Below are 26,889 nucleotides of genomic sequence, written 5' to 3' on the forward strand. Positions count from 1 at the left end.
TGAGTTTTTCCAGCGATTTTCATTTTGGTTTCAGATTTCCAGCATCTGCAGTATTTTGCTTTTAGCGCTCTCATTCAATGCTGCTACTCTTCCCTCTTCCTTTCCGATTATTGTTGGACACCCTGTACCCAGAGATATTTAATTCCCAGCCCTGTCCTCCTTTGAAGCAGCTGTCTGTTATCGCCACAGCTTTGCGGCTATCTGCGCCTGCAGCTCAACAATCTTATTTAGCACAAGCTGCACATTCACATACATGCGCAGAACCCTAATTTAAACTTTTCACCATGTAACAAACAGGGTGGATAAATGGGAACCAGTAGATGTAGCGTATTTGGATTTGCAAAAGCCATTCAATAAGGTGCCACATAAAAGGTTACTGCACTGTGGGTGAGGCAGGGTCAGTTGAGGCTTTAAAGGGGAATTGGATCATCATGAAAGGCTGCCTCGTGCGCTGTAACCATACTATGATTCTATGATAAGAGCCTCTGGTGTTGGGGGTGATGTTATTAGCATTGGTAGATGTTTTGCTAACAGAGTTGACATAAATAGCCCATTTTCAGGTTGGTAAATTATAACTAGTGGAGTGCCACAGACATCAGTGCTGGGACCTTCACTATTTCCAACCTATATTAATGCCTTGGATGATGGGACTGACTAGATTGTAGCCAAATTTGCTGATGATACAAAGGATAGGTGGGAAAATAAGTTGTGAAGAGGACATAGCATTTGCAAATAGTGATAAATATGTTAAGCGAGTGAGCAAAAATTTGACAGATGGAATATAATGTTGGAAAATGAGGTTGTCCACTTCGGTAGGAAGAATAGAAAAGCAAAATAGATATTGAATGAACAAGGGCTACAGAGTGCTGCAGTACAGAGGGATTTAGGCGCCTTTCTCCATGAATCACAAAGTCAGGTATAGCAAGCAACTAAGAAATCAAACCGGGATGTAGTCCTTTATTGCAAGGGGAATGGAGTATAAAAGTAGGGAAACCTTGCTACAAATGTACAGGGCATTGGTGAGACCACACCTAAAGTACTTGTACAGTTTTGGTCACCTTAGTTAATGACGCATATACTGAGTTAATGAAGCAGCTCAGAGAATGTTCATTAGGCCAATTCCTGGAATGAGGGGTTTGTCTTGTGAGGGAAGGTTGAGCAGGCTGGGTTTACATTCATTGGAGTTTAGAAGAAAGAGAGGGAATCTTATTGAAACTTATAACATTCTGAAGGGGCTTGACAAGGTAGATGATGAGAGGATGTTTCCCCCCCCTTGGGTGAATCTGGAGCTAGGAGGGACAGCTTAAATGGGAGTCCTCTTATTTTTAAAAGGGAGGTGAATTTTTTTTTCTCATAAGGTCGTTAATCTTCGGCATTCTCTTTCCCAGAGAACAGTGGAGGGCGGGTCATGGTAGATATTGAAGGCTGTGTTAGATAGATTCTTGATTTACAAAGGGGTTGAGGGTTGTGGGAGGCAGACAAGAAAGTGGAGTTAAGGCCACAATCAGATCAGCTATGGTCTTATTGAATGGCTTGAGGGGTGGAATGGCCTTCTTCTGCTCTGTTTCTTATGTTTCTCATGTTTATTACAAGGGAGATAGAAGATAAAAGTAGGGAAGTCGTGCTACAACTGTGCAAGACATCGGTGAGACAACACCACCTATAGTACCGTACAGTTTTAGTCTCCTTATTTAAAGAGGAATATACTTGCATTGAAAGCAGTTCGGGAAAGGTTCACACGTCAGGAGTGTGATGGAATACTCTCCATTTGCCTGGATGAGTGCAGCTTTAAAAACACTCAAACTCAACACCATCCAGGACAAAGCCGCCTACTTGATCTGCGCATCATCTTAAGCATTCACTTCATCCACCATTGGTACACAGTGGTTGCAGAACGTGCCATCTACAAGATGCATTTGTAACCCTCCTTCGCCAGCACCTTCCAAACCTGCAACCCTCTACCACCTAGAAGAACAAGGGCAGCAGACATAAGGGAATACCATCATCTGGAAGTTCCCCTCCAAGCCACACACCGCCCTAATTTGGAAACACATTGCTCTTCCTTCACTTGTTCAAAATCCTGGAACTCTCTCCCTAAAAGCACTGTGAATATATCTATACCATATGGACTGCAGTGGTTGAAGAAGGTGGCTGACCACCACCACCATCTCAAGGGTAATTATGGATGGCCAATTGACTGATCTTGCCAGCGATGCTCACATTTTCAGAATGAATAAAAAAAACGAGACTGGATTCTTAACCTTGGAGGAGTAGGAGTGTAGAGTTATGGGAAACATGGACGAAATTGGAATTGAGGCCAAGATCAGATCACCCATGATCACATTGAATGGTGGACTCAATTAGCCTTGTGACCTGTTGCTGCTCCTAACAATTATGTTTTTATGCCTTTATTGGGTTAGTGAATTTCTCTAAATTTCCTTGGGAAGTTTTAATGCTAATATCATAGAGTCATTGTGACACAGAGGCCTGCTGTTTGGCCCCTTGAGCTCATGTCGGCTCTCGTAGAGCAATTCAATTAGTTCCATAGCTCTATCATGTCACCCTGTAGGTTTCCTTTCACTCAAGTGCCCCCCTAATCTCCTTTTGAAATAATTGACTGTCTCCACTTCCATCACCCTCTTAGGCAGTGAGTTCCATGTCATTACCAATGTTGAATAAAGTTCTTCCTCACATCCTTTCTGCATTTCTTGCCCAAAACCTTAAATCTGTGTCCCTCTAGTCCTTGTACCATCAGCTAAATGGAGCAGCTTTTCTTTGTCTACTTTATCTGAACCTATCATAACCTTGTACATGTCTATCAAATCTCCTCTTAATCTCCTTTGCTCCAAGAAGAAGTTTAACCCTCCAAATTAACCTTGTAGCTAAAATTCCTCATCCCTGGAACCATTCTGGTAAATCTCCTCTGCATTGCCTCAATGAGCCTCAAATCGTTTCTAAAGCATGGTGACCTAGATAGAAATGGGTGTAATACTCAGGGGAGTTGGTGGCATAGTGTATTGTCACTGGACTAGTAATCCAGTAACCCAGGGTATTGCTTTGGGGACCCAGGTTTGAAGCCCACCGTGGCAGATGAATTCAGTAAAAATCTGGAATTAAAAGTCGAATGATGACCATGAAACCATTGTTGATTGTGGTAAAAACGCATCTGGTTCACTAATGACCTTTAGGGAAGGAAATCTGCCTTTCTTACCTGGTCTGGCCTACGTGTGACTCCAGATCCACCGCAATGTCCTTGACTCTTAACTGCCCTCTGCAATGGCTTAGGAAGCCACTCCATTCAAAGGCAACAAATGCTGGCCTTGCCAGTGACACCCACACCCTATGAAAGAATAAAGAAAAAAAAAGTGTAGTATATTGAGGTGGGTGATAACCAGAGCGTGACAAGAAAGGACAGAGCGTACAAACATAAGAGTGCACCAGCAACTAAGGTCAGAGTAGAGAAAAATGGTAAAAAGGCAGAATTAAAGGCTCTTTATCTGAATGCACTCAGCATTCGTAACAAGATGGATGAATTGATAGCACAAATAGAAATCTTTTTGAAGAATATTTCACATTTTGAAAAGATAGGAAGCTAGGAAAATGTGGCGAATGAGCTCTGTTAATTAAGGATTACTACAGTGGCGAGAGATGACCTTAGCTCGAGAAAACAAAATATAAAATCAGTTTGGGTAGAGATAAGAAATAGGGCAGGTAAGAGGCCATTTGTAGCAGTAGTTTATTTTTGAGCCCCCTAACAGTAGTTGTATGGTAGGACAGAGTGTACAGGAAGTATTAAATGGCCAAGTAAGAAAGGTGCTGCAATAACCATGGGTGACTTTAGTCTACATGTAGATTGGGCAATCAGATTGGCAAAGGTAGCCTGGAAAATAAGTTCAGAGTATTTGGGGCAATTTCTTAGAGCCAACCAGGAGCAGGCTATTCTGGACTTTGTAATGAGTGATGAGACAGGATTAATCAATAAATCAGTAACCTTAAGGTAAAAGAGACTCGAGGCGACAGCGACCATAACATGATAGAATTTCATTCTCAGTTTGAAGGGGAGAAGCGTTGGTCTAAGTCTAGTGTTTTAAGTCCGAATAAAGGCAATTAAAAGGGTATGAAGGCAAAGCTAGCTAAAATGAACTGGATAACTAAATAGGTTAAAAGGTAGAACAGTAGCAATGCAGTGGCAGGGGATATTTAATAAGTCTCAGCAAAGACTTATCCCAGTGAGAAAGAAAGACTCTTTGAGAAGGATGATCATCCATGGCTAAATGAGGAAGTTAAGGATAGCATCAAATTGAAAGAAACACTGTACAAATCTGCAAAAATGAGTGGCAGGTCAGAAGGTTGGTCAGATTTTAAGAGTCAGCAAAGAATAACTAAAGAGTAACGAGAGTGAGTCTGGGAAGTTGATAATGGAAAAAAAGGAAATGGCAGAGACGTTGAAAAGTTACTTTGTTTTTCACTGTGGAAGACTTAGCAAACTCCCCAAAGATACTTAAACCAATAGGTGAATGTGAGGGAGGAACTCAAAGCAATCTCCATCACTAGGGAAAACTATTAGACCTAAAGTCTGACAAGTCACCAGGATCATCCTTAAGAGTGGCTGCAGAGATAGTAGATGCATTGGTTATAATCTTCCAAACTTCCTTAGATTCTGGAAGGGTCCCAGTTGATTGGAAAATAGCTAATGTAACACCTTTGTTCAAGAAAGGAGGGAGACAAAGCAGGAAACTACAGGCCAGTTAACCTAATATCTTGTCCATTCTGATGAAGAGTCATTCGGACTCGAAACGCTAACTGTATTTCTCTCTGCAGATGCTGTCAGACCTGCTGAGTTTTTCCAGCTATTTATGTTCTTGTTTCAGATTTCCAGCATCCGCAGTATTTTGCTTTTATCTGTCATTGAGAAATTGCTAGAGGTTACAGCAGGCTAATTAGAAAATCATGATTTGATCAGGTAAAGTCAACATGGCTTTGTAAAAGGGAAATCATGTTTAACTAATTTATTAGAAGACTTTTGAAGGAGTGACAAGCAACATGGATAAAGGGAAACCTGTAGATGTGGTACTTGGATTTCCAAAAGAGATTTGATAAGGTGCCGCATCAAAGGTTGCTACACAAGATTAGATTACATGGTGTAGGGGGAAACATATTAACAAAAATTTGGCAGATGGAGTATAATGTGGGAAAATGTGAACTTGTCCACTATGGCAAGAAGAATAGAAAATTATTATACTATTTAAATGGAGAGAGATTGCAGAACTCGGTGCTACTGAGGGATCTGGGTGTCCTGGTACATGAATCTCAAAGTTAGAATGCAGGTACAGCAAATGAGTAGGAAAACAGATGGAATGTTGGCGTTTATTGAAAGTGGAATGGAGTATAAAAGCAGCTGTACAGGACCTTGGTGAGACCACATCTAGAGTGCTGTATACAGTTTTAGTTTCCCTATTTGAAAAAAATAATTGCATTAGACGCAGTTCGCAGAAGGTTCACTCGACTTGCTCCTTGGATGAGGGTCTTATTTTATGAAGAACGGTTGAACAGGTTAGGCCTATGCCCATTGGAGTTTAGAAGAATGAGAGGTGATCTTATTGAAGCATTTAAGATCCTGAGGGGACTTGATAGGGGAGATAATGGGAGGCTGTTTCCACTTGTGGGGAGTCTAAAACTAGGGGACACTGTTTAAGAATAAGAGGTCTCCCTTTTAAGACTAAGATAAGGAGAAGTATTTTCAGACGGTCATTAACCTGTGGAATTCTCTTCCCCAGAAACAATGAAGGCTGGGTCATTGAATTTATTCAAGGCACAGTTACAAAGATTTTTGATCGACAAAGGGGTCAAGGATTATGGGGGGGACACACAGGAAAGTGGAGTTGAGACAGCTAGATCTGCCATAATCCTATTGAATGGCGGTGCAGGCTTAAAGGGCTGAAAGGACGTGGGAACAAGAGTAGGCCAGTGTTTGTAAATGATTATTGTTACAGAGACAGTGTTGCAAAGTGACCACAGCTGGGACCTGAATACTTGAGGGTGTTTGACATTTCAGAAGGACAGGAAGAAAGGCAAAAGAGGTGGAGTGGCTGTGTTAATAACTGATGAAATCAGTAGTTATGATCTCAGCTGATGTTACTACTGGACAAGTCAGTTCCCAGGGTGGAACCTACCTTGACAAATCCTGACTTCTATTTTTTCTGTTTAGAAATGTGGAGGGCGGCCACTGAAGAGTCAGCCTGCTGATGAACTTTTACCTGAAGAATAAAACGTTTATTAAACATAAAATGAACTATATTACACTATACCTTTACAAAAATATACAGATCCGTAAGGATCACCCAAGTTACAGAAAAGCTACCTTGTACTCTAATGTTCACGGTCAGTATGCAGTCCATGTAAACCAATAGGCGACCTGTGGTCAGACAACCCACACTTTGAAACCAAATGACGTGCCATCCAAAGCAGATGCTATGGATTTCTCATCAACTCCTCCAGGCGCTTGTCACACCGTGAGACAGCTGGTCTCCTATCTCAACACCCTAAGTACTCACCTTGGAATCTTCTCCAAAACAGTGCTTTCTCTTGGATGTCTTCAATAAGGATCCACCTCCAAGGGTTTGAACTCTTCGGATGTTCTCCTGCCTTGGATCTCTACATGTATTCAGTCTTCACCCTCCACACACACAAACTCAGGCATTCGGCTGTGCCTAGCAGGACACTGCTTCACAGGTCCGTAGCGAGGAGTCACCCACCTTTGTCTGTCTTGTTGGATATTCTGCCTTCTCACAAGCCCACTTTGCTTTGACTTTTTTTATTCATTCGCAGATTGTGGGCTTCGCTGGCTGGGCCAGCATTTATTGTCCATCCCTAGTTGCCCTTGAGAAGATGGTGGTGAGCTGGCTTCTTGAACTGCTGCAGTCCATGTGGTGTAGGTACACCCATAGTGTTGTTAAAAAGGGAGTTCCAGGATTTTGACCCAGTGACAGTGAAGGAACGGTGATATATTTCCAAGCCAGGATGGGGAGTGGCTTGGAGGGGAACTCCCAGGTGGTAGCATTCCCATCTATCTGCTGCCCTTGTCTTTCTAGAACAAAGAACAAAGAAAAGTACAGCACAGGAACAGGCCCTTCGGCCCTCCAAGCCTGCGCCGATCATATTGCCCGTCAACTAAAACATTTTGCACTTCCGGGGTCCGTATCCCTCTATTCCCATCCTCTTCATGTATTTGTCAAGCTGCCTCTTAAACACCACTATCTTACCTGCTTCCACCACCTCCTCTGGCAGCGAATTCCAGACAATCACTACCCTCTGCGTAAAAAACTTGCCCCGCACATCTCTTCTATAGTTTTCTCCTCTCACTTTAAATCTATGTCCCCTAGTAACTGACTCTTCCACCCTGGGAAAAAGCTTCTGACTATCTACTCTGTCCATGCCACTCATAATTTTGTAAACTTCTATCAAGTCACCCCCTCAATCTCCGTCGCTCTAGTAAGTACAATCCGAGTTTCTCCAACCTCTCCTCATAGCTAATAACCTCCAGACCAGGCAGCATCCTGGTAAACCACCTCTGCACTCTCTCCAACGCCTCCATATTCTTCTGGTAATGTGGCGACCAGAATTGCACGCAGTATTCCAAGTGTGCCCTAACCAAGGTTCTATACAGCTGCAGCATGACTTCCCAGCTTTTATACTCAATACCCCTGCCGATGAAGGCAAGCATGCCATATGCCTTCCTGACTACCTTATCCACCTGCGTTGCCACTTTCAGTGACCTGTGGACCTGTTCTAGATGGTAGTGGTCGTGGGTTTGGAAGGTTCTTTCAAAGGAGCTTTGGTGAATTCCTGCAGTGCATTTTGTCGATGGCGCACACTGCTGCTACTGTGTGTCAGTGGTGGAGGGAGTGAATATTCGTGGATGTGGTGCCAATCAAGCGGGCTGCTTTGTCCTGGATGGTGTCAAGCTTCTTGAATGTTGCTGGAGCTGCACTCATCCAGGTAATTGGGGAGTATTCCATCACACTCCTGACTCGAGCCTTGCAGATGGTGGACAGACTTTGGGGAGCCAGGAGGTGAATTACTCGATGCAGGATTCCTAGCCTCTGACCTGCTGTTGTAGTCACAGCATTTATATGGCTAGCCTGTTCAGTTTCTGGTCAATGGTAACCCCCAGGATGTTGATAATAGGGGATTTAGTGATGATAATGCCATTGAACATTAAGTGGTGATGCTTGGATTCTCTCTTGTTGGAGATGATCATTGCCTGACACTTGTGTGGCACGAATGTTACTTGCCACTTGCCAACCCAAGTCTGGATATTATCCAGGTCTTGCTGCATTTGGATATGGACTGCTTCAGTATCGAAGGAGTCGCGAATGGTGCTGAACATTGTGCAATCATCAGCAAACATCCCCACTTCTGACCTTATGATGGAAGGAAGGCCATTGATGAAGCAGCTGAAGATGGTTGGGCTAGGACACTAGCCTGAGGAAACCCTGCAGTGATGCCCTGGAACTGAGATAACTAATCTCCAACAACCACAACCGTTTTCCTTTGTGCTAGTTATGACTCCAACTAGCGGAGAGTTTTCCTCCTAATTCCAATTGACTCCAGTTTTGCTAGAGCTCCTTGATGCCGTACTCGGTCAAATGCGGCCTTGATGTGTAGGGCAGTCACTCACACCTCTGGAGTTCAGCTCTTTTGTCCATGTTTGAAACATAGAAACATCGACAATAGGAGCAGGAGTAGGCCATTCGCTCCCTCGAGCCTGCTCCTCCATTCATCATGTGGCAGGGGGATGGGATTCTAGGAGTAGGATCAGATAGGTCAGATTCAGATCAGAAAAATGGAGGTAGAACATTAGCTAGGGACGTTGTTATAGACATGGAGTTACAGGAGAAGCAAAGTTTACAAAGTGTCCAGCAAGGGAAATTGATGGGTTAAACTGTTTATACTTAAATGCAAGGAGTATTACAAACAAGATAGATGAGTTAAGGGCACAGGTAGACACATGACAGCAGGATGTCATTGCTATAAGGAGACCAGGCTAAAGGAGGGACAAAACTGGCACGTTAATATCCCTGGTTATAGAGTTTTCAGACATGATAGAGTAGGAGATAAAAAAGGAAGGGGTTAGCACTAATGGTTAAAGAATCAATTCCAGTTGTGAGAAGGGATGATATACTAAATGGGCCAACAAACGAGGCTTTATGGATTGAGCTTAGAAATAAAAAAGGGCAGTCACACTACTGGGAGTATACTACAGACCCCCAAATAGTGAAAGGGAGATAGAAGAACAAATATGTAGGCAAATTTCTGCTTGTAAGAACAAGAGGGCAATAATAGTAGGAGACTTCAACTATCCTAATATCAACTGGGATTCAAACAATATAAGGGGCACTGAGGGAGAAAAATTCATGCAGTGTGTCCAGGAAAATTTTTTCAACCAACTAGTGACAAACCCAAAGAGAGGAGATGCAATTCTAGACCCAGTCTTTGGGAACGAAGAAGGGCAAGTGGGTGAAGTGACCGTTGGCGACCATATCGGGGACAGTGATCACAATTCAGTTAGATTTAGCATTACCACGGAAAAGGACAGAGATAAGGCAGGAGTAAAAGTCTTGAACTGGGGGAAGGCAAATTTTGCAGAAATGAGAAGGGAATTGGCTGAGGTGAACTGGACAGCACTGCTGGAGGATAAAACAGTGGAAAACCACTTGGAAGCACTAAAAAGCGAGATCTAACTGTACAAAGTAGACTTGTCCCCTACAAAAATAAGAGTGGTTCTGCCAAATCTAGACCCCCCTGGTTGTCTAGAGTAATACAGGGGAAGATCAAACAGAAAAAGAAAGCGTACGATAGGCACAAAGAACTAAGCACTGCAGACAGCCTAGACGAATATAGGAAGTGCAGGGACGAAGTAAAAAAGGAAATAAGGAAATCAAAGAGAGGGCATGAAAAAAGATTAGCAAGTAAAGTTAAAGATAACCCAAAGATGTTTTACCAATACATTAATGCTAAAAGGTTAGTTAAGGAAAAAGTGGGACTTATCAGAGATGAAGATGGATACATGTGTGCAGATGCAGAGGCTGTGGGAAGGGTTTTGAATGAATATTTTGTCTCCGTGTTTACAAAGGAAAGGGAGGATGTAGATATAGTAGTCCAGGAGGAACACTGCGAGATATTGGACGGGATAGTCATAAAGAGAGAGGAAGTACTCGAACGGTTGAAATCCTAGAAAGTTGATAAGTCACCAGGGCCAGATGGATTGTTTCCGAGGCTGCTGAAGGAAGTCAGGGAGGAGATAGCAGATGCTCTGAGGATGATTTTCCAATCTTCATTAGATACAGGAGAGGTACTGGAGAAATGCAAATGTAGTTCCATTGTTGAAAAAGGGATCAAAGGAAATGCCAAACAATTCTAGGCCAGTTAGTCTTACATCGGTGGTGAGCAAATTAGTAGAAACAATCCTGAGAGATAGGATTAACTGTCATGTGGAAAGGCATGGACTAGTCAGGGATGGTCAGCATGGATTTGTTAAAGGAAGGTCCTGCCTCACAAATTTGAATTCTTTGAGGAAGTGACAATAAGGGTTGATGAAGGTAGTGCAGTGGATGTTGTGTACATGGATTTTAGCAAGGCATTTGACAAGGTCCCACATGGCAGATTGGTCAGGAAAGTAAAAGCCCATGGGATTCAGGGTAATGTGGCAAACTGGATAAAAGGTTGACTTTGTAACAGGAAACAAAGGGTAAGTCGATGGATGCCTTTGCGAATGGAAAGTTGTCTCAAGTGGTGTTCCACAGGGCTCGGTGTTGGGACCCTTGATGTTTGTGTAATGTATTAAAGATTTGGATGTGAACGTGGGGGGCACGATTTGGAAATTTGCAGATGAGACAAAGATTGGCCGAGTAGTGGATAGTGTAGAGGATAGCCATAATCTCCAAAATGATATAGATGGGTTGGTGGAGTGGTTTGTAAAGTGGCGGATGGATTTTACATCAGTCATACATTTAGGGAGATCAAACTACAGGGATTACACAATAAATGGGAATATCCTAAGAGGGGTAGATGAAGTGAGAGATCTTGGCGTACAAGTACACAGGTCCCTGAAAGCAGCAGTTCAAGTAGACAAGGTTGTAAAGAAGGCATATGGAATGCTCATTGGCAGAGGTATAGAATATAAAAGTAAGGATATAATGTTGGAATTGTATAAAACACTGGTGAGGCCACAACTGGAGCATTGTGTGCCGTTCTGGTCACCACATTACAGGAAGGATGTAATAGCTCTGGAGAGTGCAGAGGAGGCTTACAAGAATGTTGCCAGGGTTTGAAAAGTGTAGCTACGAGGAGAGATTGGATAGGTTGGGGTTATTTTCCTTAGAACAAAGAAGGCCGAGAGGTGACTTGATTGAAGTGTAAAAAATTATGAGGGGAATAGATAGAGTGGATAGGATAAAATTGTTTCCCTTGGTGGAGAATTCTAGAGCCAGGGGACATGGATTCAAGATAAGTGGCAGAAGGTGTAGGGGGGACAGGAGGAAGAACGTTTTAACACAGAGGGTAGTGGGTGTCTGGAATTCACTGCCCAAGTTGGTGGTAGAGGCAGAAACGTTAAACTCTTTTAAAATGTACCTGGATCTGCACCTTAAGTGCTGTAAGCTGCAGGGCTATGGCCGGGTGCAGGAAGGTGGGATTAGAAAGGGCACCTGGGTGTCCTCGGGCTGGCATGGACAAGATAGGCCGAATGGCCTCCTTCTGTGCTGTAACTTTTCTATGGTTCTATGATCATGGCTGATCATCCAACTCAATAGCCTGCTCCCGCTTTCTCCCCATATCCTTTGAACCCTTTTGCCCCAAGAGCTATATCTAACTCCTTCTTGAAAAAATACAATATTTTGGCCTCAACTACTTTTGTGGTAGCGAATTCCACAGGCTCACCACTCTCTGGGTGAAGAAATTTCTTCTCAACTGAGTTGAAGCAAGGCTGTAATAAGGAGCTGAGTGGCCCTGGCAGAACCCAAACTGGGTGTCAGTGAGCAGGTTATAGCCATACAAGTGCCACTTGAAAGCCCTGATAATCGAGAGTAGACTGATGGGGTGGTAATTGGCTGGGTTTGATTTGTCCTGCTTTTTGAGGACAGGACAGGACATACCTGGACAATTTTCCACATTGCCAGGTAGATACCAGTGTTGTAGCTGTACTGGAACAGCTTGGCTAGGGGCACGGCAAGCTCTGGCGCACAAGTCTTCAGTACTATTGTTAGGGCCCCTGATTCTGCTCCCTGAAGCTATCTGTCTTTAATTCAGAGCCTTTTCCTTTGCTCCTTACTTTAACTTCACTGAACAAGATCTGTTCTAGATCCCTGTCCTTGTCTTTTGACTTAACTGTCATCTGGTGACCTTTTACTGCACCACTCCCTGGTTCTTTGGAACCTGCCACCTGCAGTTCCCTTACCTATTTCCAGCTTCTCCTGAAACCTGCTACCAACTGCACTAAAACTACTTTGTTTCTCCTTGTGGGCCCCCACTTGCTAGGCAGCAGCACCGTTTTTCCTATATAAAAACAAAAAACTACTGCGGATGCTGGAAATCCAAAACAAAAACATAATTACCTGCAAAAACTCAGCAGGTCCGGCAGCATCGGCGGAGAAGAAAAGAGTTGACATTTCGAGTCCTCATGACCCTTCAGCAGAACTGAGTAAAGTTAGGAGAGGGGTGAAATATAAACTGGTTTAAGGTGGGGGGAGAAGTTGGGGGGTGGTAGTAGTAGTAGGGACAAGCAAGCAGTGATAGGAGCAGATAATCAAAAGATGTCACAGACAAAGGAACAAAGACGTGTTAAAGGTGGTGATATTATCTAAGAGAATGTGCTAATTAAGAATGGATGGCAGGACACTCAAGGTACAGCTCTAGTGGGGGTGGGGTGGAAAGACTGACAGGGCATTACAGATTTAAAAGTAATGGAAATAGGTAGGAAAAGAAAATTCTATATAAATTATTGGAAAAAACAAAAGGGAGGGGGAAGGAACGGAAAGGGGGTGGGGATGGGGGAGGGAGTTCAAGATCTAAAGTTGTTGAAATTCAATATTCAGTCCGGAGGGCTGTAAAGTGCCTAGTCGGAAGATGAGGTGCTGATCCTCCAGTTTGCGTTGGGCTTCACTGGAACAATGCAGCAAGCCAAGGACAGACATGTGGGCAAGAGAGCAGGGTGGAGTGTTAAAATGGCAAGCGACAGGGAGGTTTGGGTCTTTCTTGCGGACAGACCGCAGGTGTTCTGCAAAGCGGTCGCCCAGTTTGCGTTTGGTCTCTCCAATGTAGAGGAGACCGCATTGGGAGCAACGAATGCAACAGACTAAGTTAGAAGAAATGCAAGTGAAATGCTGCTTCACTTGAAAGGAGTGTTTGGGCCCTTGGACGGTGAGGAGAGAGGAAGTGAAGGGGCAGGTGTTGCATCTTCTGCGTGGGCATGGGGAGGTGCCATAGGTGGGTGTTGAGGAGTAGGGGGTGATGGAGGAGTGGACCAGGGTGTCCCGGAGGGAACGATCCCTACGGAATGCCGTCAGGGGGGTTGAAGGGAAGATGTGTTTGGTGGTGGTATCATGCTGGAGTTGGAGGAAATGGCAGAGGATGATCCTTTGAATGCGGAGGCTGGTGGGGTGATAAGTGAGGACAAGGGGGACCCTATCATGTTTCTGGGAAGGAGGAGAAGGCGTGAGGGCGGATGCGCGGGAGATGGGCCGGACACGGTTGAGGGCCCTGTCAATGACCGTGGGTGGAAAACCTCGGTTAAGGAAGAAGGAGGACATGTCAGAGGAACTGTTTTTGAAGGTAGCATCATCAGAACAGATGCGACGGAGGCGAAGGAACTGAGAGAATGGGATGGAGTCCTTACAGGAAGCGGGGTGTGAGGAGCTGTAGTCGAGGTAGCTATGGGAGTCGGTAGGCTTGTAATGGATATTGGTGGACAGTCTATCATCAGAAATTGAGACAGAGAGGTCAAGGAAGGGAAGAGAAGTGTCAGAGATGGACCATGTGAAAATGATGGAGGGGTGGAGATTGGAAGCAAAATTAATAAATTTTTCCAGGTCCCGACGAGAGCATGAAGCAGCACCGAAGTAATCATCGATGTACCGGAGAAAGAGTTGTGGGAGGGGGCCGGAGTAGGACTGGAACAAGGAATGTTCCACATACCCCATAGAGAGACAGGCATAGCTGGGGCCCGTTTTTCCTACTTTGTCTTATATTCCCGAAACCACTTCAAGGGTCGTAAAACAGCAATAAAATGCAAGCATTCAAATAGAGCTTCAGACCTGCTGGCCCCACTCGAAAGTCAAACCAAAATACAGGCTTTACCTTTCAAACACACAAATAAAAAAAAATGTTTAAATGTAAAGCTATAGCTTATTCCTAACATACACATGTAACATACACATATAGCTTAAAACTATCCCTAGTTCCCAACAGTACAGTTATGAAAAATTATCTTGTTTCAGATTAAAATGTAGAATCAGTTTCAATGGAACTAAGAAATAGCAAAGGGAAGAAGCCACTGGTGGGAGATACTGGTAGGACAGACTATATAAACCAAAAAATAGTGGGGGCTTGGAAAATGGGTACTGCAATAATTGTGGAGGTTTTAATCTTCACATAGATTGGAAGAGTCAAATTGGCAAAATGTAGCCTTGACGATGAGTTCATAGTGTATTCAGGAAAGTTTCTTAGAATGATGTGTTTTGGAGCGAACTAGGGAACAGGCCATCTTAGACCTGGTGATGTGTAATGAGACAGACAGGATTCATTAGTGACATCATAAAAAAAGAATCCTCTAGGTACGAGAGATCATAAGATGGGATTTCTCATTCCTTTTAAGGGTGAGAAGTTTGGGTCTGAAACTAGTGCTTTAAACTTAAAGGCAACTTGCAAGGCTATGAAGCTAGCATTGGCTAAAGTGGAATTGGAAATCTGGTTAAGACAGTAGAGAAGCAGCGGCAGACATTTGAGATATTTCATAGCTGTCAACAAGGATATATAACATGGAGAAAGAAAGATGCTATGAGAAGGCTGTATCACCCTTGGCCAACTTGGGAAGTTAAGGATGGTAATCATAGAACCATAGAACACTACAGCACAGAAAACAGGCAATCGGCCCTTCTAGTCTGTGCCGAAATATTATTCCGTTAGTCCCATTGACCTGCACCTTGTCCATAACCCTCCAGACCTCTCCCATCCATGTATCTATCTAATTTATTCTTAAAACTTAAGAGTGAGCCCACATTTACCACATCAGATGGTAGCTCGTTCCACACTCTCACCACTCTGAGTGAAGAAGTTCCCCCTAATGTTCCCCCTAAACCTTTCCCCTTATACCCTGAAGCCATGTCCTCTCGTGTTTATTTCTCCTAATCTAAGTGGAAAGAGCCTACTCGCATTTACTCTGTCTATACCCCTCACAATTTTATAAACTTCTATCAAATCTCCCCTCATCCTTCTATGCTCCAAGGAATAAAGTCCTAACCTGTTTAATCTTTCCCTGTAACTCAACTCCTTAAGACCCGGCAACATCCTAGTAAATCTTCTCTGCACTCTCTCAATCTTACTGATATCCTTCCTGTAGTTAGGCGACCAGAACTGCACACAATACTCCAAAGTTGGCCTCACCAATGTCTTATACAACCTCACCATAACAACCCAAATACTATACTCAATACTTTGATTTATGAAGGCCAGTATGCCAAAAGCTTTCTTTACAACCTTGTCTACCTGTGACGCCACTTTCAGGGAATTATGTATCTGAACTCCCAGATCCCTTTGTTCCTCCGCACTCCTCAGTGCCCTACCATTTACTGTGTATGTCCTACCTTGGTTTGACCTTCCAAAATGCAACACCTCACACTTTTCCGCATTAAATTCCATCTGCCATTTTCTGGCCCATTTTTCCAGTTGGTCCAGATCCCTCTGCAAGCTTTGAAAGCCTTCCTCGCTGTCCACAACGCCTCCAATCTTAGTGTCATCAGCAAACTTGCTGATCCAATTTACCACATTATCATCCAGATCATTGATATAGACAACAAACAACAATGGTCCCAGTACAGATCCCTGAGTCACAGACCTCCAGTCTGAGAAGCAATCATTCACTACCACTCTCTGTCTTCTCCCACACAGCCAATTTCGAATCCAGTTTACAACCTCTCCATGGATACCAAGTGTCTGAACCTTCTGAACTAACCTCCCATGTGGGACCTTGTCAAAGGCCTTACTAAAGTCCATATAGACAACATCCACAGCCTTTCCTTCATCTACTTTCTTGGTAACCTCCTCGAAAAATTCTACAAGGTTCATTAAACACGACCTACCACGCACAAATCCATGCTAACTATCCTTAATCAGCCCTTGGCTGTCCAAATAATTATATATCCGATCTCTCAGAACACCTTCCAACAATTTACCTACTACTGACGTCAGGCTCACTGGCCTGTAATTACCTGGTTTACTTTTGGAGCCTTTTTTAAACAACGGAACAACATGAGCTACCCTCCAATCCTCCGGCACCTCAACCGTGGCTAAGGACATTTTAAATATTTCTTCCAGGGCCCCTGCAATTTCTACACTAGTCTCCCTCAAGGTCCAAGGGAATATCATGTCAGGCCCGGGGGATTTATCTACCTTTATTCGCTGTAAGGCAGCAAGCACCTCCTCTTTAATCTCTATATGTTCCATGAAACTACTGCTTGTTTCCCTTCCTTCCTTATACACTATGCCAGTTTCCTGAGTAAATACCGATGCAAAAAAACTGTTTAAGATCTCCCCCATCTCGTGATGCTCCACACATAGACGACCACTCTGATCTTCAAGGGGACCAATTGTGTCCCTTAATATCCTTTTACTCCTAATATACTTGTAGAAACCCTTCGGGTTTACCTTCACATTATCTGCCAAAGCAACCTCATGTCTTCTTTTTGCCTTCCTGATTTCCTTTTTTAGTATTTTCTTACATTTTCTATACTCTACAAGTACCTCATTTGCTTCTTGTTGCCTATACCTGCTATATACCTCTCTCTTCTTCTTAACCAGATCGCCAATATCCCTTGAAAACCAAGGTTCCCTATGCCTGTTAACTTTGCCTTTAATCCTGACAGGAACATGCAAACTCTGCACTCTCAAAATCTCGCCTTTGAATGCCTTCCACTTACTGAACACCTCCTTTCCAGAAAACAACTTATGCCAATCCACTCTTCCTAGATCCTTTCTCATTTCCACAAAATTGGCCTTTCTCCAATTTAGAATCTCAACTCGAGGACCAGACCTATCCTTATCCATAATTAGCTTAAAACTAATGACATTGTGGTCACTGGACCCAAAATGTTCGCCTACACATACTTCTGTCACCTGACCTGTCTGGTTCCCTAATCGAAGATCAAGTATTGCATCCTCTCTCGTTGGTAGCTCTATATATTGATTTAGAAAACTTTCCTGAACACATTTGACAAACTCCAAGCCATCCAGCCCTTTTACAGTATGGGAGTCCCAGTCAATATGTGGAAAGTTAAAATCTCCTACTATCACAACTTTCTGTTTCTTCCATCGGTCTGCTATCTCTCTACAGATTTGCTCCTCCAATTCTCTCTGACGATTGGGCGGTCTATAATACAACCCTATTAGTGTGGTCACACCTTTCCCATTCCTCAGCTTCACCCATATGGCCTCTGTAGACGAGCCCTCCGGGCTGTCCTGCTTATGCACAGCTGTGATATTTTCCCTGACTAGTAATGCCACTCCTCCCCCTTTCATCCCTCCCCCTCTATCACATCTGAAACAACGGAACCCCGGAACATTGAGCTGCCAGTCCTGCCCCTCCTGCAACCAAGTCTCACTAATAGCAATAATGTCGTAATCCCACGTGCCAATCCACGTCTTAAGCTCATCTGCCTTTCTGACAATACTCCTTGCATTGAAATAGATGCACCTGAGAACATTTCTATCATGTACTGACCCTTGATTTCTGTCTATACATGCATTCCTCGCTTGACCTTAATCCTCCTCCACCTCACTATCTGCTCTAACACTCTGGTTCCCCTCCCCCTGCAAATCTAGTTTAAATGCCCCGGAGCAGCACTAGCAAACCTACCCGCAAGGATGTTAGTCCCCCTCCAGTTCAGGTGCAAACCGTCCCGTCGGAACAGGTCCCACCTTCCCTGGAACAGAGCCCAATTGTCAAGAAACATGAAGCCCTCCCTCCTGCACCATCTCCTTAGCCACGTATTTAGCTGCATTATCCTCCTATTTCTAGCCTCACTAGCACGTGGCACGGGTAGCACTCCTGAGATCGTAACTCTGGAGGTCCTGTCCTTCAGCTTTGCACCTAACTCCCTAAACTCTCTTTGCAGGACCTCCTCCTCCTTCCTATCCACATCATTGGTCCCTACATGGACCACGACATCTGGCTGCTCACCCTCCCTCCTGAGAATACTGAGAACTCGATCCGAGATATCGCGGACCCTGGCACCAGGGAGGCAACAGACCATCTGGGATTCTCGATCTCTCCCACAGAACCTCCTATCTGTCCCCCTAACTATCGAATCCCCTATCACTACTGCTCTCCTCTTTTCCCTCCCTCCTATCTGAGCTGAGGGTCCAGCCTCAGTGCCAGAGATGCGACCACTACAACTTGTCCCTGGTAGGTCGTCCCACCAACAGTATCCAAAATGGTATACCTATTGTTGATGGGAATGGCCACAGGGGTGCTCTGCTCTTTCTGTCTATTCCCCTTCCCTCTCCTTACATTCACCCAGCTGCTTGCATCCTGACTTTTAGGGGTGACTGTCTCCCTGAAGCTCCTGTCTATTACTGCCTCTGCCTCCCGAATGATCCGAAGTTCATCCAACTCCAGCTCCAGTTCCCTAACTCGGCTTCTCAGGATCTGCAGCTGGATGCACCTTTTGCAGGTGTAGTCATCAGGGACAATTGTGCTGTCCCTGACTTCCCACATGCTGCATTCGGAGCGCTCGACTGCCCCAACTGCTGCCTCCATTACCTACTCCTAATTTACTTAAAAGGACTTTACCCGGCCCTACCCCACTGGGAGCAAGCTCGTCCTCAGCCTCTGCTCGCCTAAGCCTCTCGAGCCAAAGACTCAAAGCTCCACTCCTTCACTGGGCCACTCGCCCACTGGCCCCTCACAGGCTGGCCGCTCCTCTTCAGCTTCCCCTCCTTTTATTTTCAATCTCCGCGCTCTTTTTCAACTGACCTGCCTTCTAGATCCGCTCTCTTCAAATGTTGAGTGCAAGAGTCCTTCTCCTCGATTCCCTCCTGAGTCGTGGTGACTGCGCTGACTTCTCCCAGAATGCTTCAGTCACTTCTCACCAGCGCCCTCTGTTGGATGCCCTTCCTCCTTTTCAGTGCAAGAGTCCTTCTCCTTGTTTCCCTCCTGAGTCGTGGTGACTGCGCTGACTTCTCCCAGAATGCTTCAGTCACTTCTCACCAGCACCCTCAAATTGAAAAGAATATATGCACAATGTTGCAAAGATCAGTGCTGGCCAGAAGTTTGGGAACATTTTTGAAACCAGCAAAAGATGGCTTTTTTTCAAAAAAAGGGAGAAATTAGAGTATGAGAGAAAACCAGTAAGAACTATAAAAAAGACAGTTAAAGCTTTGGCAAGTATATAAAAGGGAAAAGAGCAGTTAAAATAAGCATTGGTCTCTTAGAGGGTGAGACTGGGGAAGTAATAATGGGAAACAAAGAAATGGCAGAGACTTTGAACAAGTATTTTGTATGTGTCTTTGTAGAGGAAAAAGCTTCCCAAGAATAGTAGAAAATCAAGATGCAAAATGGAGGAAGGAAATTAAAACAATCATGATCAGCAGAGAAAAAACTATTGAGACTAAAAGCTGACCTAATGGCCTGCATCATGGAGTCTTAAAGGAATTGGCTGCAGAGATAGTGGATGCATTGGTTGTAACCTTCCAAAAAACCCTAGATTCTGGATTGGTAAACCGCAAATGTAACAACACGATTCAAGAAAGGAAGGAGACACGAAGCAGGAAATTATAGGCCAGTTCATCTAACATCTGTCATTGGGAAAATGCTAGAATCCATTATTAGAGATAGAAGGACGTTTAGAAAATCATCATGCAATCAGGCAGAGTCAGCATGTTTTGACAAATTGCTTAGAGTTCCTAGAGGATGTAACCAGCAGGATGGATAAAGGGGAGCCAGTAGATGTAGTGTATTTTGGATCTCCAAAAGGCATCTGAGAAAGTATCACATAAAAGGTTGTAAGATCATAAAGATCACAACACATGGTGTTGGGGGTGATATATTAGCATGGAAAGAGGATTGAATAGCTAACAGGAGGTAGAGAGTTGGGATAATTGGTCATTTTCAGGATGGCAATCTCTAACTGATGACACATTAGGTAGGAAAGCAACTTTGAGGAGCATAAGAGTCTGCAAAGGAATATAGATAGGTTAAATGAATGGGCAAAAGTTTGGCAGCTGGAGTATAATGCGGGAAAATGTGAGGTTGTCCACTTTGACAGGAAGAACAGAAAAACTGTATATTATTTAAATAGAGAGAGATTGCAGAATGCTGCATATAGTGGGATCTGGGTGTCATTGTACATGAATCACAAAGTTAGCATGCAGGTACAGCAAGTAATTAGGAAAGCAAATGGAATGTTGGTCTTTATTGCAAGGGAGGAATGAAGTATAAAAGTAGAGAAGGCTTACTACAAATATACGAACCATTGGTGAGACTGCAGCTGGAGTACTCTGTAGAGTTTTGTTCTCTTACTTAATGAGGGATACACTTGCATTGGAAGCAGTTCCGAGAAGGTTCACCAGGTTGATTGCTGGGATGAAAGGCTGCCTTATGAGGAAAGGTTGAGCAGATTGTACCTATACTCAGAGAGGTAATTGTACTGAAACAAATAAAATTCTGACGGCTTTGAGAGTGCAGATGCTGGGAGGATGTCTCCTCTCACAGGGAAATCAAGAACTGGGTGCAGTTTCAGAATAAGGTGCCTTCCATTTAAGATGGAGATGAGGAGGAATTTCTTTGAGGGTTGTTAGCCCTTGGAGTTCTCTTCCCCAGGGAGCAATGGAGGCTAGGTCATTGAATGTATTGAAGGCAGAGTTAGATTTTTGACCCACAAGGGAGTTGAGGGTTATGAGAGAAAACAGGAAGGTGCAGTTAAGGCCACAGTAAGATCAGCCATGATCATCATATTTCGTGAAGCAGGGTCAATGAGTAAAATGGCCTACTGCTGCTTGTACTTATGATCTTATGTTTATTTCTTCCCAGGGTATAAATTGCAGTTTGCAGCAGATAATGAAGCCTACATACATGCTTATGGCACCTATTTGTGGGATGAGCTAGCCCTGCATTCATACATTTTATTGTTTCTAGGAACCATAGTAACAATCCATTTTTGATAAGTTGCTGTTGTTAAGTCCCAGTTTGCAGCCTGTAATGCCACTGCAGCTGCTGGGGTGGAGTAATGGTGTTCAGTCCTTGTTTCCTTTCTGATGATTCATCATCCAGAGATATACTGTACAGCTTTCTGCTGGATTTCAAACCAGTATATTTCCTATCAGGGCAGAGGGATTAGCTTCCTTTTCTGAAGGACTTGTGCTTCAACCAGGTTCAGGCCATGTCCTTTTCAGGCAACAGCATTAAATGCATTGGAAAAGAGTTTAAATGTATTGCCTTGCTTTCAAAGGCAGTTGCATCTATTGTTGTCTTGATCCAACTCAGTCACTGATTTTCAGCATAAAGAACAACTTTGTCCAAAGTGGACTCCTGCAGCCATTTCCATTTAGCATGAGCCCACTTTTCCATCGTAACATCACTGGCTGCCTTTGACTAATTTTTGGGTAATGGACTGACATTGCCTCCGGTCCTCAGGCACTGGGAATAGCAGTGCTCCTTTGTTTACAGGAATCAAGTTTCTTAGCAACTGGATAGGAATGAATATTTCTATGCTTGTTGCTTTCAGCCCTGAAATTGCACAAGTGTTTGACCTGAGAGAGAGACAAATTCAAGATGATCTTCATGGGTTGCATAAAATGATTAGTTGGGACTTGTATCTTTCTAAAGGATGCACCTTTTTTAATCTCAACAAAATCATAGTCAAATCCTTTACTTTTGGTGGTAAGTACATTCAGTAGAAAGTACTTTCCTTTGATTTAGCAATCACCACCTTATACCAACTTCTTGATATGTATATAATGCCCGTTGGTTAATACTCTTTTAGTGTGCAAGGATACATGTTTCCCTTGCACTTAAGATAATTGAACTCCACACACCTGAGAATTGAGGTAGAAGTATTACAAGATCAGACCTTGACTAGAACGAGACCTGTACTTCAGAAATTTGGTATACATTATAAGTATTGCAGAAATCTAATTTGATCCCTATTCAGGATCTTGTCTTCATTAAAGCCTATTGTCACTCCAGTTGGGGAATTGTGTTTTTGCTACCGAGATGGATGGCATTAAATATATCTCTTCTCACATTTGGTCTACTAGTCACAACTACCTTCACTTGATCATTTTCTTTGTGTGACCTCTTCAGCTTTTTCACTCATATTACTGCTTCACAGGACCACTTTCACATGGTGAATCTTGCCAGTCTTCTTGGTAAAGATTTCCTTGAGGAGCAGCATGTTGCAAATGGATCATCCAGGCCAGCTAGTCACAGAGATAGATGACCCTTGTTTACTTTTTAAGAGTTCATATTCCAAAGTGCATTTGATGTGATTAATATTGGGAGGGGGCATCACTGACAGGGGATATCTTCAGACTTTGTCCTGGTTCAGCTGGTCAGGCACAAAACCCACACATGTCTGTATGGAGGGTTATTTTGAAGAATAACCTTTCCTTTCACCCATTTTATTTTCCATAGTTATTGTCCTTGCCATGACTTTGGTGTTTAATAGGATAGGTGTTCAGATTGCCAGCTGAGCTGAGGGTTTGTAACTGGGGTGAACATATTTATTTTAGATTATTTATCATGGGAGTTTGCAGAATTATACTTGTAAAGCTATTAGATGGTGCAGTGACAATATTTCATACAAGTTAAAATGCTGTTTAGAAGTTTTGTACCCTGCAGTCCATGCACTAGATTTGAACTCTACCTTTTTTGTGCTGACAGCATCCAGGCCGCCTCTGATCTTGCAGTCGCCGCCTCCTTACACCTCTCCCAGAGATGCCCCACCTGATATTCTGCTGGACTCCCCAGACAGGATGGGAAGCAAGAAGAAAAATAAAAAGGCTAAGCTGACCAAGGAGGAAAAAGAACAGGCAGATAAGACTGCTATGTATGACATTGTCAGCTCTCCATCTAAGGACTGTACAAAGCTCACTTTGAGGCTGACTCGAGTTCGAGATCAGCAGGATGATATGCTCCCAAACATGGACAGCAGTACAGAAAATGAGGCAGAATTGAACAGTATGCAGTTCCCAGAACAGACTGCAAAACAGCCAGGGACTCCTAATGATATCCATGGCTCAATGAATGTTTCTGCTCAGTGTGTGCCTCAACAGGAGCAGGCTTTCCTTCAAGCACAGCAGGTCACTGTCTTACAACAGAATAATGCAGTTGGAACAGTGAAAGCAGCACAGTCACAGCCACTACAGCAACAATCACAACAGCAGACTATGACACCATACGATGAGGTAGAATTGGATGCTTTAGCAGAGATTGAACGGATAGAACGAGAGTCTGCCATGGAGAGAGAGAGATGTTCCAAGGAGGTACAGGATAAAGGTGAGATTTTGATATGTGAAAGAGAACCTTGTGAAATCTATATGGAAAAATTAGTTTTAAAGTTCCTCTACCCTCTCTCCTTCCATTTGTCACCTTTTCTACCCTCAACAAGTTCCACTAACCAATTATGGAGGAACCTGGCAAGGAAGTTGTTGTCATTGCTACGTAACCATCTGCTTGGAGGTTCTATTTCTGCTTTTGAGAATGACTGGAGGTGTTGATTGATTTGGGAAGCCTTCCGTAGGTCAAACTGATGTTCAGTCTTTTCGAATTGGACTGGCAATAATTAAAGAGTACAGAATTTGAATTTGAATCTTAGCGATGCAATACCCTTAGTAAATCGCTGGAGTAATTTTTTTTACCTGAGACAAAAGTAGCAGATTTTCTTTGTTTTGACATGTACAGCTTCTTGGAGACAATTGAAATTTATATTAAATGCTTCCAAGAGTCTACCCCTCTGTTCAGTACAGAACTGCGCACGTACAATTAAGTCATATTTTGTAGGCATCTAGAGCAAATTTTGAGAAGTTGGTCTGCTCGTTTCCTGATAATTTTATGGCATAGTACAAACGTCTGCTGGAAAGCACAGTGTCTTGGCCTGTTCTGTACTGTGTCACAGCACATCATACTAAGCAACAGGAATCTGTTACTTTATACATTCCTGCATATACCTGTGCCATTTGCTAAAAGGTAACAGAACTAGCGACATGGTGCAACAGTGCCAAATATCTAGGATTTGACACATGCAAAACACCAGTGGCATTGTTGGGAAAGGTAGATGGTTTTAACTTGATTCAGAACTTGTCTGCTGGCTGTGTCCTTGGTTGTTGCCCATCCTCCAGAGTGAATGCTAAATTTCCAATGCTTCCACTTTCACAAAAGCTGCACTGATTTTGAAATGAATTAATAAAACCTTTTGTGCAAATGTTGGTTGCCCATGGTTGGGCATTCTTCTGGTGTTCTGTGCTTTGTTTGCCAGCACCTTTATTCTTGGATTTAATAGGGACTGAACATTTCTGCTGTGCTGTCATGATTACTTGGGTCCAGCTTGTTTTGAATTCAATCCTCTTCATCCTCTGTTCAGTGCAAACTTATATAGCTGTTAATGTTTTATTCTATAGAAGTTTATAATTCCAGAATTTGAATTTCTAGTCTCCAAAACAGTGTAATCTTGGTGTGTACATCTGGTGGAATGTGCATTTTTATGAATTTCTTTACATAAGTTGACAGCTATGTGAAAAGTGACATAACTCTGTCTTTGGACTGGTTTCTGACCTCTAGTCATTTTCAGTTTGCTTGATTTAAAGTCCAACTGACAGCTGCTGGGTCATGTTCTAAAACTCAGCTCTGAGCTTCCTCAATCTGCACTTGGCATTGTGAAGCCAAAATAATGCTGATTGTTCGACTGGTTGATGTCTTAGATTGAGCATAAGTGGGTGAGATTTCAGACTTTAGCTTCAATAGCTGTCTATCCTATCTAAAAGGAGCAACCTGTATTGATGAAACTGAACAGCACATGGTTTAATGAGCAATTGAAAATCTTAGCAAAATCTGAAACAAAAAATGCTGGAAAAACTCAGCAGGGCTAAAAGCATCTGTGGAGAGAAAGACAGTTAACTTTTCAAATCCGTATTCTCTGAAGAAGAGTCATACGGACTCGAAATATTAATGCTGTCTTTCTCTCCACAGATGCTGTTAGACCTGAGTTTTTCCAGCATTTTCTATTGAAAATCTTTGTAGTTGTTTAAAGAACATTACTGTTAGTTTGAGGGCTTACTTTACATCTTGGTAGATCATGCATTATGCGTATAAGAATAATTTTAAGTGTGTTCTCTCCTCACAACTAATGTTAATTGGATAGGCCAATTGAAATAGTCCCCCCCACTGCCGTCAGCATGTAGGTACAGCAAACAATTAGGAAGGCAAATGGCATGTTGAACTTCATTGCAAGGAATTGGAGTATAAGAATAAGGAAGTTTGCTACAAATGTATGGGGCTTTGGTGGGATTACAATACTGTGTGCAGATTTGGACTCCATATCTGCAGAAAGATAAACTTGCCTTGGAGGCAGAAGATTCACTAGATTGGTCCCTGGGATGAGAGGGTTGTCCTAGGATGAGAGGCTGAGTAAATTGCATCTATATTCTCTGCCGTTTAGAAGAATGAGAGATGACCTTATTGAAGCAAACAAGATTCTGAAGGGGATTGATAGGATAGATACTGAGAGATAAAAACAAAAAGCTAAAAGCTACTGCGGATGCTGGAAATCCAAAACAAAAACAGAATTACCTGGAAAGGTAATTCTGTTTTTGTTTTAGATACTGAGAGGTTGTTTCCCCTGGCTGGAGAATCTAGAACACTGGGCACAGTGCCAGGATTAGGGGTCAATCATTTGGGACTGAATTGAGAAATCTCTTTACTTAAAGGGTTGTGAATCTTTGGAACTCTCTATCCCAGAGGGTAGCCGATATTCCATCATTGAGTATATTTAAGGCTGAGATAGGTTTTTGGTGTCTCAGGTAATCAAGGGGTATGGGAAACGAGCAGGAAAGTGGAATTGGGGCAGAAGATCAGCCATGATTATATTGACTGGTGGAGCAGGCTTGAGGGGCTGAATGGTCTACCCCTATTTTTTAGGTTAATTCAGATGGCGTATCGAATTTATCAAGTGCTACTGGCAGGAGCAGTGCTTGATATTAATCATATGAGCCATGGCTCAATTGGTAGCGCACTCACCTCTAAGTCACAAGGCTTCAGGTTCAGAAACAAACTATCATGTTATTATCGCATTGCTGTTTGTTGGAGTTTGTTGTGCGTAAATTGGCTGCTATCTTTTTAACACTGGTCATTAGACCAAAACCAGTAGCAATCAGCCAATGGATGCAGCCTGAATATCAGTAAACTTTAGGAAATGTTGTATTTCAGTCAAAATATTTTAATGTTCATGAGCCTCACCTCCCTTTACTCACATACCAGTGACTGACCTTAGCTTGCATGTTATTCAGCTCAAAATACTGGCTCCATATGTAATCTTGAGTTTGCAATGATGAAATTTGTATTTCTCTTGTTTAGCTTGGGTGCTTTTACTCTGACCACAATTACACTTTAGTATTGCTGAAGCT

At 43.2% G+C, this 26,889-nt stretch overlaps 1 protein-coding gene across 8 annotated transcripts in view; it reads left to right on the forward strand.

Annotated features, from left to right (window-relative positions):
* The window catches only part of LOC144691642 (nipped-B-like protein), a 564,605-nt gene that overhangs the window by 207,593 nt on the left and 330,123 nt on the right, over window positions 1-26,889 (forward strand). For 6 of the 8 annotated variants that reach the window (XM_078559947.1, XM_078559954.1, XM_078559995.1 and 3 more), the window contains one exon: window positions 23,153-23,767. The exons of the other annotated variants lie outside the window; for them this stretch is intronic. In XM_078559947.1, coding sequence (XP_078416073.1) covers window positions 23,153-23,767 — 615 coding nt within the window. The remainder of the gene's footprint in view (window positions 1-23,152; window positions 23,768-26,889) is intronic. 8 annotated transcript variants of the gene reach the window in all.

This window comes from Cetorhinus maximus, chromosome 2, assembly GCF_964194155.1.
Source record: "Cetorhinus maximus chromosome 2, sCetMax3.hap1.1, whole genome shotgun sequence".
In the NCBI taxonomy this organism is placed as follows: domain Eukaryota; kingdom Metazoa; phylum Chordata; class Chondrichthyes; order Lamniformes; family Cetorhinidae; genus Cetorhinus; species Cetorhinus maximus.